The sequence below is a fragment of the Eurytemora carolleeae genome, unplaced genomic scaffold, assembly GCF_000591075.1.
Source record: "Eurytemora carolleeae unplaced genomic scaffold, Eaff_2.0 scaffold303, whole genome shotgun sequence".
Lineage (NCBI taxonomy): Eukaryota > Metazoa > Arthropoda > Copepoda > Calanoida > Temoridae > Eurytemora > Eurytemora carolleeae.
This window is the reverse complement of record NW_019396305.1, coordinates 48065-62436: the sequence shown is the minus strand read 5'-3', so window position 1 is coordinate 62436 and position 14372 is coordinate 48065. Positions and strand designations below refer to the sequence as shown.

The window sequence follows — 14372 nt, the reverse complement described above, 5'->3', positions numbered from 1 at the left end:
TTTGTATTCTATATGTTAGCGGTATTTAGCTTCTAGTTCTAGTTCTAGGTCTACAAGTGTGTGCTAAAACCATGCACCGATGAAAAGAAATGGAGTTTTTATCACAAACTCAGATTTTCTTTTCCCTGTGTTTTTTAATCTTCGTCATTTTGAAATTTTAATAACTTTTTAATTTTTTGAGATATTTCCGTTTTGTAAATAGATGTGGAAAGCTTATTTTATGAAACTATTGTGTACTTTATCATTCTTACACATTTCATGAATTTCATAATGAACGTGCTATAAAGTAATCATCGTGCTATAAGGTCAAATTAGCTGTACATCATAGCACGTGTGCTATAAAGTTCTGATTGGTTCCCGGATTTTCTCCAAAAATTTTTAGATATTTGCAAAATATTTGTTTAATTGAAATGAAAATAAAATTGAAATCAACTTTATTTTGAATTCTGCTTTGTTTCAAAGCTTATTTGATCTAGAAAAATAGACATTGAAATAAGACAACTACACAAACGTTACAGAAAATTACCTATAACACTATTATTTTGGTAGACGTGCTATAAAGTTTTTGGAATTTAAATGTTCTCTTTATCTCCAAGGTTCTAGCCTTTTTAGATTATATTTTGCCCCTCACTAAAGCTCGGGACAAAATTAAATCTAAAAAGACTTGAACCTTGGAGATTTAGAGAACAGTTCTGTCCAAAAACTTTGTTAAAACAGTGTTATAAATAGCTAATAGGAGGTTACTCAATTTCTAAAAATCCGGGAAAAAAGTCAATAAATTACGCATCTATTGCAGGCTACTTAATACGGATTTCAGTTCTTATATTTCCTTACTTTAAATCTTAGAAAATAAAGAGAAAAAAAATAATATCACCACTGCAGCTGAGCCCTGCCTATGAAACTGGTATGCTGCAAATGCCAGCTCAAATATTTCTGTAAATGAGGGCAGAGCGTTCAAAAACGCAGTTGCTCTCTTCGTCATTGGGTTCAAGTGTAAAACAACATGGGCGAGAGAGGGGGGGGGGGGCGACCGTCAGAAGTTAAGCCGACTTCCGGCCGCTGAAAACTTCCGGAAAAGAGCGATTCTTTTTTTGGAGAAGGAGGGCGGACACTTTGATCATTCTTTTTGTAAATAAAACCTCCCCTATTATGTTATTAATTAATTAATTTTTTTTCGTCTTCCCTGTATTAGAGAATTAAGAATCAAAATTGACAAGATTAAAAAACACCCTTTATTTGCAACCTGATATCGTAGACCTTTGATATTTCAACTATAAATAATCAAATAATCAGAGTTTGAAATATCAAAGGTGTACACCATCAGGTTGCAAAGATATAGGGATAACAAAATTTGAGTTGCAAAAGTTTAATTTCTTTGGCAAATTGTCAGGGTGTGAAAATGTGTAGAATGGTATGAATTTTACTAATAATGTTTATTATATTATGATATGGTCTCATCACGCGGATTTAACAGTTGCTGCCAGCTGTGACTTTCGATCAAAATTTGTCTTATTTAAAATACTTTTTTGATTTTTTTTGCGAATGATGAAGAGATAACAACGATGAATTATAGAACAAAACGATATTGAATTCCAATTGAAGAAAGCTGAAGTTTAATACAGGGTATCTCCTTTTTAATAAAACAAGAAAAGGTTTGAAAAATACCTGTAAGCTTCTATTGCTAGTCTATGCCGGCCAAGGAGAAACAAGGACCTGGCCATCTGTTTAATATTCTCTCCGGAGTTTGGATTCAAGATATTGCAAACCTTAACAATTGTTTTCTTCAAATTTTTCAACAAAGTGTCCTTAGAAACAATTCAGAGAAAGAATATTTAATTTTAGTCTTAATTAGAGCTACGTCTAGCTTTCTTGATCTAATTCCTATATTTTTGGAACCAAATTCCGAATACCTTTTTATATTTCAAACTATGAATTCTCGTAGTTCAAACAATGTAAGTTTGACATTGCAAAAGTTTTACCGATGGGTTGCAAAGATATAGGGATTTGGAAATCTGATTTTGTGCCAAAAAATCAATTCCTTTGATTCAATTTGCGACGATTGTTCAATAAAAAAAATATCTTTATCTATAGATTACTTTTTTTGCCATTTTTTTGCATTTAAAAAATTGCCAATGTGGACTTTTGCATAAAAAAGAACAGCCGGAAACTGAGAAGTAAAATTCAGCTGTTAATGTGTATATTTTTACAATACATGTTTCTAAATATCTAAGGAAATATTTTTTTTACTTTATGGGACTCCATGCAAAAATGGTAATGTCGTATTCACAACGGTTCCCCTAAAAGCTTTGACTGATCAAGTAAGAATTATATAGCAGTGTTTAAAATATTGAAAACTGATTATTTTCAATTGTGGTTTCTCTATAAAAGTGACTTGCGCATTTCTACTGTGGGAAATCTAGCTATAACAAAGAGCTATAACAATTGAACCTAGAAAAAAGACAATATTAATGAGGTAAAGGTTTCAAGTGTACGGTTATGAATCTGACATTGTCCTCTTTGCGAGGAGTGTAAGTTGAAATTACGTTTACAGCTTCTTTATTTTTCATATTGTTTATAAATAGTTTATTTTTTCTTCATGTTTTCTTTTCTACTTTACTTTACCTGGAACTGTTCTAAGGACTCTTGAATTTTCCCCTCCTGCCGCAAGATTAAACCTAAAAACAGATTTTGTAAAAAAAACTTTATGTAGTTTTTAAAATTATTTTCGTTCAAAAGAAATATTTAATATGTATTGATAATAAAAGAATTTAGCAAATATTGTGGCATAGTTATGATCGTTGTTTGATCTTTCAGCGATCTACTGCTTGAAGGGGGTATTAACCCCCCTTCTGTATATATTCAGTTATAATTAGAATGATGCTAGTTTGTAGTTATAAATAGACCAAGCCACGCTAAAATCCGGGATTGGCTTCTACCTGACGCCATGCCTTATCTCGGAGTAGCGTGGTGCTAGGAACGTTGACTCGCCAGTTCAAGAAGGCTTAGGATAAATCCCCGGCGGGAGATGGCGGGTCAAAAGGATGCTTGCTGATGCGACAGTTGATCATCAACCCTTTCAGAGAGCGGTGGGAGTTGGATATAGCTGTGTTTATTCTGCATTGATTCTTGCCTCATATTGCTATTTGATCGTATAGTATTCGTTTGTATATTTAAGTTAATAAATTATAATCCCGTATTCTCGAAATATCATTGGTAATGAGTTGTTGATTTCAGTCCAAAATATTTATCCCTATCTGACTTTATGATATATTGTGAGAACAATTCACAAATATCTACAAATAAATATTTCCCTTAAAAATGTTTTATTTCAAGTTTCCCCTTTTCTAAAATTTAATTAGTCACAGTTGAAAAATAAAGAATAATCATGATTTTATAATTTGCTTTTTGCAACCAAGTAGGAAAATAATTCTTAAAGTTTGCATGAGCATTGCTGACTTCCAGGGGGGGAAATTTGCTAAAAAAGGGACTTTTGACGATATTTAAAGTTGCGTGCTCGATTCAGATTGGCACCTTTCAAAACCTTCAGAAAAGTGAGGATCTCTTTATGATTTTCTATATTGGTTCTCAGTCCCTTAATTTTTTATTAATTGTTTTCAGTCCCTTTAATATTCTTAATTGGTTCTCAGTCCCTTTACGGTTTTCTTAATTGGTTATCAGTCCCTTTATGATTTTCTTAATTGGTTCTCAGTCCCTTTTATGATTTTCTTAATTGGTTCTCAGTCCTTTATGATTTTCTTAATTGGTTATCAGTCCCTTTATGATTTTCTTAATTGGTTCTCAGTCCCTTTTATGATTTTCTTAATTGGTTCTCAGTCCTTTATGATTTTCTTAATTGGTTATCAGTCCCTTTATGATTTGCTTAATTGGTTTTGTTGGCGGAAAAAAATCCATTGCAGAAAAAAAATATATTCTACACCCGAAATTGGATTGCATGGGTTCCTTTCATGACTAAACCATACTTCCAAAACGGAATTATGTATTCTACAACACTTTCAGTGAAATTGACAGATATTTCATTTTATCATTTCACTAAACATTTTTTTATCAATAAAATTCAAGAAAATTGAAAATATTGAATGAAGTTTAAAAAATTAAAATTTATAGAATTTTTCATCAAAATTCAAACAGGATATCTCTATTCTCAAACAGGATATCTCTATTCTCAAACAGGATATCTCTATTCTCAAACAAATTATATCTTTTCTCAAACAGGATATCTCTATTCTCAAAGAGGATATCTCTATTCTCAAACAGGATATCTCTATTCTCAAACAGGATATCTCTATTCTCAAACAGGATATCTCTATTCTCAAACAGGATATCTCTATTCTAAAACAGGATATCTATTCTCAAACAGGATATCTCTATTCTCAAACAGGATGTCTCTATCGCAAAAGGAGACGATTTATTAAAAAATCAATGCATAAATAAAAAGGCTTAAGTCAACAAATTTTGTATCAGTTATGCTCCATTTTTGAAGTATCCAAAATCCAAAATTTGTTTCAGTTTTCCCAAAAACTTAAAAACAAATTCTTAATAGTTTTATGACACCTTAAAATCAATCTATAAAGATATATCAATTCCTTAGTTTTGAATTCCTATTTGCACTCTCTCTTTAAACCCTAGAGAAAGAATGGTTTGCGACTAAGGGAACAAAAGATGAAAAAATGTGCTCATACAGAAACTGATAATATGAAAGAAAGTTTTGTAATCAATGTGCTCATAAACCGCTAGAATCTGTAATCAATGGAGAAAACTTTCTAGATATATTTGGATATCGGAGACACGGGGGAATATAGGAATTTGTTCTGTGGGAGTTGAATTTTCCCTGAAATGTTTTTCTTTGACTTTTTCAGGAGGAGGGGTTGGGGGGAGGTCTCTTCCCCATAGCCCCCTCCCCTGTATCCGTCACTCCACTGTACGGAAATATCGGTTGCAGTTGAAATTTCGAATCACAGATAACAGATATATACGGGTTGTCTCTAAAAAAAAACGCTCTGTAAGACATTGTAGGACTTCATGGTTCAAATTTTGGACAATTTTGAAAACTCTGGAACATCGATCGGAAATGTTCCATTAAAAAAAAATATCTACAAATTTAGAATTGGACCATGATGAGTGCTAACATGTCTTTTAAAATGTTTCACCAAACTTTTGACCCCATTTATAACAATGCAAATTTTTAATTCTGTTTTATTCAAATATGTTTCATTTTAATAAAACTCCTGGCAAGCTGTAATACTTTTGTTTAAATGTGTGAAAAGTTAACCAAATAACATAATTATACTCACTCTTGTTTGTAAATTGAACCGGTTTGGAACCAGTTTAACTGATATTTTATAACCTAAAAGATCCCATTTCTTTATATGAAGTACATTACTGTAAAACTTTCTTGAATTAAATATATTCTTGAAAATAAGGATAAATGATGCGTCAAACTAAAGATTAATGATAGCTCATGTCGTCTTCACCGTAACAGAAGGTTTCAGCTGAAATCGTAAATAGAAATTTAGCCCTGTACCGTTGTAAGACCTTCACTATGTACAGACATGCAGTGCATTGGGTTCAAATAGCGCCAAGTATCTTTGACAGGGACGTTTTCAGGATTGTATCCGAGGGTGCTTAAACTTTTTTGTTCTGTCTCGGCATCGTTTGGGGCCAAAAAAACCCCTGAAATCAAAGATTTTTCTGATTCAGGGGGGGGGGCTAAATACGCCTCTGAATTCTTAAAAGCTATGTATTAGATTAAATCTAACTTTGAAATATCAAAGATTTACATCTTTAGATCTGTTTAGATCTAGGGATTTGAAAATTTAATTTTGTGGCAAAGTCTAAATTTCTTTATAACATAAAATATTTAAAAGACTATTGAGCCAAAAATATGCTTGATAATAGTGTTTGTCAGTCACCCTGTATGTAAATTGTAAGTACTATAGCCTTAATTGTAAATTAAAACTTCAGGTTAATGTAAAGTTTTCAGCTCTAATCATATTTGAGCAACGTCAATGTTGATTTTTTAATTCAATGTCTGTCACTTATTTTTGTCTTAAAGTGACAAAATTTCAAGTCACTCCATTTAAAAGTGGCTTGTCCGATTCTCAATGGTACCCTTGACAGCTTTTTCTCCTCAAGAATGTATGAAATGCCAATCTGTTTTTCCTTACAGTTTGATCATTGTTTGTTTTTTAGTGACTCACGGATTTCTGCTCCAGACGCCATGGAGAAAATTGTCAGAATAAAATGTTAAATGAAAAGACTTTATATTTCAGATCAGATAATGGTCCCTTTTATTGTCTTATCTTATGCGTCTTGTCCGCCCCTTTTTACAAATGTTTTTGTTGAAGTCCTTTTAATCTAAGAAATATCAAAGTTGAGAGAAAAGTGAAGTGAGGAACACTACAAATTATTATTTTCTTTTTTCTTTTGATGTTTCTTTAATAACATTTTTTTGATTTAATGTTTTTTTCAAACAGATTAAAAGATAAAAGGTTTTAGTGAAACTTTTTAAAGGTTGTGTATTTAAAACCAAATGTGGTACTATGGAATTAGATCTATAACTCTTTAATCAAAATAAAAGGAATCTGATCTCCAAAAAAATTAAGCTATAACATTGATATAAATAGAGAATAAATCAAATTGCAACTTTTTTTCGGAATTGTGTGAATCTTAATCTAAACTTACTGAAAAATAGTCAAAATACCCCCAAGAAGTTTTCTCCAAGATTCTAAAATTAGCGAATCATTGTAAAGCGTGTCAACAAATCATTTCATAGACAATTTTAAGGATAATTTTTTCAAGAAAAATATTGGATTTAAATCGCACTTCTATTGAAATTTTGATCTTAATTTAAAAATTAAGAAAAAATTTTTTTTACCAAGCTGTTCAAATAAGAAAGCGTAATTAAGGACACACAAAATATGGAACAAACTATTTGAAATTTTATAAACTCTGTTATTATAGACAATTAGACATCAACTTGTAGGTAAAATATTTAAAAAAAGATGAGATCGATTTTAGAAAATGTCATCTCTTAAATCTAATTTATTTCTATGATTATTTTTGTATTTAATATCTGACATATCTGTCCCTAATAATAATAATAATAATATATTTATAGATAAACAACTTCCATCTCTTATTCTTTACCGACGATAAATAAAACATATTTGCAATATATTTTCTTTTCTAGAGTTTGGCAACCTTTTTGCACAGTATTGACTGTGCAAATGTGTACTTTAGACAAATCTGAACAATATCATGGGATGAAGTGGCGAGTAAACAAACTAAATAGTGTAAACACTTCAGACAGAAAATCTTAACTGGTCTTTAGTTTAGTTTAGTTTAGTTTAGTTTAGTTTAGTTTAGTTTAGTTTATATTAGTTTAGTTTAGCTTAGTTTAGTTTAGTTTAGTTTATTTTAGTTTAGTTTAGTTTAGTTTAGTTTAGTTTAGTTTAGTTTAGTTTAGTTTAGTTTAGTTTAGTTTAGTTTAGTTTAGTTTTGATCATCCATAAACCTTCCCTGGGGTCATGTAAGGTCCCACACAAAATTTGGGCCCAATCGGTTGAGCCGTTTTGATGTTAATTGGATACAACCAAACAGACAAGCAAAATATTCATATATAGATTATGATTATTATTTACACATGTCTGTCATATAAATGATAAATCATCATTATTTGTTATATTTTCACTATTTCTGAAAGGGTATGGTCTTATTTCCAAAATATTGGCAAAGTTTGAAGGATTGAAAGATATTTCCGGATGTTTATTATTCTCCTAGACTACTCAATTTGGCAACATACTCCAACTTCAATAGGGTCCATTAGACCCGGTTCAAAGCATCAAAAACTAATATATTATAAAAAGAAGAAACGCACCATGCATTATCACATTTATTGTCGCTTTATATAATTTTATAATTTAGCCAGAAACTGTAAGAATATGTAAAAAAAAAGAATCGCAATGGTTTAGTTCCTCAAGAAACTCCAATATCTAAGAAATTCAGTCGTTCAATTCTTAAAGAAAATAATATTTCATTAAACACGCTGATTTGAATTTTATTTTTTAGCAAAGGTGGCACGGAAATGTGCGTCAGTTAGGATAATTCTTTATATTAATATTTATATAAATATGGGTTTATCCAAAGCCTTGATGTAGCTTCGTGGACAAATTTATTCAATCAATACTGTAAACATTTTACCCATTTATTTTAATGATGTATACCATTACCATCTTAAATTTTTTTTTTTAAATTTTTGTTTAATGGTACGAAGCATAGTTACTAATTTCGAATGTTTATATTTTTTCTTCTTTTTCCATCTGCACGTCCGCAATTTCTCTTTTTCTTGCTTCCCTTTGCCCGTCCATTTATGGGGCTGCTTAAGATAGAATGTTTACTAGTCTTTACGCCTTTATAAGACAGTGCACAGTTACCCTTTCATTGTATAGAAGTCCCCCTCTCCATTTTTGTTTTGTTTTGCTTAATTGCTTAATGTTAGTAATTGCAGCCTCAGCGCTGAACATTCTACTTGCATGTGCTAGATCACCACTCCTGCACTTCAAGTTAGTTTCTATTTGCAGCGAGGGTGCAATAGCTTCCCTGCTGTGAACCGCACTTTTTTACTTTTCTATACAAGAAGGGTTGCTATTCAACAAGGTAATAAAGTGACCCGGTCAGAGGTAATTTTGTTGAAGGACCCAACAGAGAAACAAACTCTTTTCTACAAAACTTTTGTCTTCGACACCTCTAAAGTAAACCCCCCCTCCCCCTACCCCCCCCCCTTCTATCTTCTTGACTAAGAACGGAATGGGGGGATGGAAAGGTTCTTGGCAAGGATGACTGTTCTTTGACTAAGAACGAACGGAACGATTGGGAAAAAAGGGAACTAGAGCTGAACTATCTAACTGAAGGCCTTTGTTCTAGAATGGAATGGAACGATTTAAAAAAATTCGGAACATGCCGAGCCCTATATATATTTTCGTAAAACTTGTAATTATGTTAATTAACTTAACTTGTAAGATAGAACCCAAAATACATTGAGTTGGAATTAGACTCCGCTTGATTACAGAGTGAGAGTAATTGTTTCTTGGTTTCAGAACAATAAACGTTCTGAATCACTCTCTTGAAAGATATAGCTATAGTTTGGGAACTGATACAGATAAAGTTGTGTCCGAATTGACATTGATAGTAAAGTATTGGTACAGGTAAAGACGTGTCCGAATTGACATTGATAGTAAAGTATTGGTACAGGTAAAGACGTGTCCGAATTGACATTGATTGTATAGTATTGGTACAGGTAAAGACGTGTCCGAATTGACATTGATTGTATAGTATTGGTACAGGTAAAGACGTGTCCGAATTGACATTGATTGTATAGTATTGGTACAGGTAAAGACGTGTCCGAATTGACATTGATTGTATAGTATTGGTATAGGTAAAGACGTGTCCGGATTGACATTGATAGTATAGTATTGGTATAGGTAAAGCCGTGTTCGAATTGACATTGATTGTATAGTATTGGTACAGGTAAAGACGTGTCCGAATTGACATTGATAGTAAAGTATTGGTACAGGTAAAGACGTGTCCGAATTGACATTGATAGTAAAGTATTGGTACAGGTAAAGACGTGTCCGAATTGACATTGATAGTAAAGTATTGGTATAGGTAAAGACGTGTCCGGATTGACATTGATTGTATAGTATTGGTATAGGTAAAGACGTGTCCGGATTGAAATTGATAGTAAAGTATTGGTACAGGTAAAGACGTGTCCGGATTGACATTGATAGTAAAGTATTGGTACAGGTAAAGCCGTGTCCGGATTGACATTGATTGTAAAGTATTGGTATAGGTAAAGACGTGTCCGGATTGACATTGATTGTAAAGTATTGGTATAGGTAAAGACGTGTCCGGATTGACATTGATAGTAAAGTATTGGTACAGGTAAAGACGTGTCCGGATTGAAATTGATAGTAAAGTATTGGTACAGGTAAAGACGTGTCCAGATTGACATTGATAGTAAAGTATTGGTATAGGTAAAGACGTGTCCGGATTGACATTGATAGTAAAGTATTGGTACAGGTAAAGACGTGTCCAGATTGACATTGATAGTAAAGTATTGGTACAGGTAAAGCCGTGTCCGGATTGACATTGATAGTAAAGTATTGTGCAACTGTCAACTGCAAAAGTTGTATCGGTATTAATGGAGTATTGCATTGAGTTGTATCTTGAAAAACAGATACCTGAGAATACAGACTGAGCCATATCTGGATTTATATTGGCTATGGTATTCTTGTGAACCTTGAGTTCCTGGATTAAGTTGTACCTGGATGGATACGGGTCTAAAAGGATTTCTTGGAGTAGGGCATTTACTAACACTTGTTATACTGTTTCCCAGTCCCGTGGAATTTTTTAAGAAGCATCACATTTAGTGTACACTGCTGCATGCAGAATTTGGAGTTGTACCCTCTTATCAGCTCTGCTCAGGGAGCAGGGACAGGGCCCTTCAAGTAAGGGCGCCGATGGCTAAGTGAAGTGGATATAAAACCGGATTAGTAAGGTTAAGGCTTAATTCCTTTACTTAAATATCCATTTATTTCTTATTTTCTTTTTTTCTACCTATTAAACATTTGCACTTTTATCATCTGTACTGTGAAATTCAACAATATATCCTAATTGAAAATATATATTTTTAAGAAGTAAAGAGCTCCAAAACTAAACAAAAATGTTCAGAAGTAATAGAAAACTTAAATAAAAAAACACTTATGGATACGTTTTTACTATATTTCATTTCCTAAAGTGTAAATTGAACAATTTCCAAACCTTTGACCCTTTGATAAAGATAAAGATAAAGATAAAACATAACTTAAATGTTTTCATTTGATTTATAAACCTGAGTAATATTAAAAATAAAAAAGATGTAGAAAGAGAAACACAAAAACTTAAGTTTAACAATGAAAAAAAGATCAAGAAAAAGAATAAAAAAGAATAAAGATGAGGAAAAACCTCTATTGGGTCTAGAATGATTCAGTAAGAACGGCAGGGTGTTGCAAGCTGAACCTCTGATGGTTGAAAAGCGAAAAGGGGGAAGGGATAAGTGTAAAGAATCCTGGACTGTCGACGGGAGGGGGAAAGAAGGAGAGGGGATGGAGGAAGAGGGGAGGGTGGTGTGGAGCATCACAAAATATCTAACTATACCTTGAACATAATTTGCATATTCACACATAGAATGTGTCTCACGTAGCTGAACTTTTATAATTTCCTTGCACAACTGAAATATCGTCACAATTAGAAAAAAAATTAGAAATTTATTTTAGAATTTTTTTACCTGATATTCTTTTCGTATATAATGAAGATGAATTAACCAGTTTCTTCGCTCCAGCGGGGGCAGCTCTGGGGCTTTCTTAGGACGGGGCTTTCTAAATTAGATAATTGTCTTTGTCACAAACTCTGATGTTTTAATCCCTATAAATTCGGATCCTAATGTTGTTGGCCTTGACATTTCAAACTATGAATTATGTTGAATCAATTGAACTAAGTTTACACCATCATGCTGTAAAGAAGACCCAATGTCTTTGCGTCGGAACATTTATAATGGATGGACAGGGACAAATTATTTAAATTAATCATCGTCCTCCTTATATATACTCTTGAATCCGATGAGAGTTTGTGTATTAGAATTAAAATGAGTGATCAAAATTCTCTGCAGCGCTTTTTTACATGCAAATGTAGTGTATAAGGGAAACCAAATAAAGTTGGAGGGACAGGTAATGTTCTATGATTGACAACAAATATAATGTATTGGTTGCAAATGTAGTGTTCTGAACACCAAATTCAGTGTTCGGGACAGCAAAATGTAGTGCTATGGACATCATATGTAGTGTTCGGGACACCAAAATGTAGTGCTATGGACATCAAATGTAGTGTTCGGGACACCAAAATGTGGCATTAGGGACATCATATGTAGTGTTCAGGACACCAAAATGTAGTGCTAGGAACATCATATGTAGTGTTCGGGACACCAAAATGTAGTGCTAGGGGCATCATATGTAGTGTTCGGGACACCAAAATTTTGTTTTTGGAACACACAAAAAATTGTAGAGGACACCAAATGTGGTGCTAGGGACACCAAATGTACATAGTGTGAATATTTATTATAAAACAGTTAATTGACAACAGTTAAATTGTGAATGACTTGAGCAACAGAAGCATTTCGATCGTAAAAAAGTTTCACCTATAATTTAACCTGCATAAATATTTTGTTCATTAAATCTTACATTTTGTTTTTAGTTTGTACATTTTCTCTGTGTTAGGATGTATATATATGAAGGTAGAGATGATGTAACTAGATAAATAAATTATAATGTTTGTGTACAAGAAGACTGGGTATCAAATATTATACTTTTAACCATACTTGAGAGCAGAGGAGGTGGTAGAAGGAGGTTGAACAGTCCTAAAATGTATTTCGGAATATATATATATATGAAAACAACGAGGTGATAATAGATAATTGCTATCAAATTCTGAAATTTTACGATGATTGGGTGGACCAATTAAAAGATATATTCAAAGAGATTCGAATATATATTAGAGTGGAATTTACTAGAAAACAAGAGTAAAATGGTCATTTTGTTGTACTGTTTCCATACTGCAGGTGTACTTCACATATTTGTGCTATATAAACTTTTGTGCCCTGGAATATCATTTTATAGAAAATCTTAGCTTTTCTACACTTTTGATTTTGAGATGAAAAAGTTTTGCGGATTTTTCCCCCCAATATGTCACTAAGTACCCACTACCCACCCTGTATATCTGCCGAAAATATATATTTTTCTATATAAAATATATTTTTGGGAAATAGAAAACATTTATTTAATCTTTATATCCTCACACTCTGTCAAATACATTCACACAGAACATTCACATTTAAAAGGAATCCATAAAAAGATAATTGAAGAATATAAAAATTCCCTCGGCTGGTCATTTACCGGGAATTGTGAGTAAAAATCTCAAAATAAAGCCTGGTATTGAGATTCTAAGCTGAATGGGTCTGTTTAACTGTAAGGAGAAATAGCTAAAATCGTAATTTACGACCAAACGCGGGTAAACGCCGGATGTAACTATGAGAACCCTGGGCAACGCTGGGTTTGTTGAAAAAGTTATTTATGTGTTGGTACTCCTATTACCAAAAAGCTGAAATAGACATTTTTTATCTTTCCACTGCGCACGCGTTGCTGAGTTGGCAACCACTAACTAGGGATAGGAATAGTTTTGGGCTGCGTTCGAGTTTTATGATTTTAAAAAAAAATCTGTAAAGAAACTTCAAATTCGAAAGAAAGGTCGAAAGAAACCACTTATATTGAATATATTGTGCCCGGTTCCTGATGACATACAAATTCAAAGATAGAATGTTGCGAAAAAAGTTTTCCAAAATTGGTTAAATCGTTTTGAAATGACTAAACTCATTTAAAATGAAATGACTCGATTTTTTAAATGGCTATATAGATAAGTAAGTAAGTAATTATTTATCAAAAACATACAAAATTAAGTGTTTCAGGAGAAAATACTGAAAAACCTGAAAAATTAGAGCTATGTGAATGTATATATTATAAAATCTAGTAAAGTCATTTGTTTATTTTTTTTTTTTTTAATAACAAAATTAATTGGTTTTAAGGGTTGTGAGAAAGATATAGATTTTAAAAAACGGGTATCTTTAAACATTGCACGCACCTCTGACCCTTTAGCAAAATTCAACCTAAAGTCTGACCGCGTCAACCTTGTTGCACCGGCTAGTCCTATCCATAGAGCTAGGTACAATACAAACTGGGACCGGAAAGATTGACCCGGCTCGGAAATTTAAATGTACTACGGCTGCCCGTGATTGTTCTAAAATTACTAGATTTGTTGTATTTTGTTATAAAATGGCTGTATTTTGTTGTAAAATGGCTGTATTTTGTTGTAAAATGAATGACAAACTGACTAAAATAATCTATAAATGACTTAAGATCTTAAAAACGTTTTACCTAGTCTGACCATTGACGGCTGCCTCTGCCGGTTCATTAGGTTGCATATTAATAGTTTTTCTAAGAAAATACAAACTTAAAGGGAGTGTTCGGGAAAACTGAAAGGGGGTATAGGCTCACGGCGAAAATAAGCGCCTTTGATCGCTACTAATCATACTTCTGTAAATTATTAAAATTGTTAAAAACGGCTCATACCGAAGATTGTAGTGTCCATACAAATTCAGAAAGTTGCAAAATTCAACTGGGATCGTAAAATAATCAATTTAATTCCAACAATTCATTCAGATATTACAAAAAATAGTCATCGATTATTTTTCGACGCATTCGTATATA

At 32.4% G+C, this 14372-nt stretch overlaps 1 protein-coding gene across 1 annotated transcript in view; it reads right to left on the bottom strand.

Moving 5' to 3' along the window:
- The window catches only part of LOC111700580 (Bardet-Biedl syndrome 4 protein), a 28251-nt gene extending 14156 nt beyond the window's left edge, over positions 1-14095 (bottom strand). The window contains exons 1-6 of the mRNA XM_023471546.1: positions 14040-14095; positions 12431-12469; positions 11345-11435; positions 11215-11287; positions 2623-2675; positions 1666-1766 (exon numbers count right to left, since the gene is read on the bottom strand). Coding sequence (XP_023327314.1) covers positions 1666-1766; positions 2623-2675; positions 11215-11287; positions 11345-11435; positions 12431-12469; positions 14040-14086 — 404 coding nt within the window. The 5' untranslated portion in view covers positions 14087-14095. The remainder of the gene's footprint in view (positions 1-1665; positions 1767-2622; positions 2676-11214; positions 11288-11344; positions 11436-12430; positions 12470-14039) is intronic.
- Positions 14096-14372: the final 277 nt, after the last annotated feature.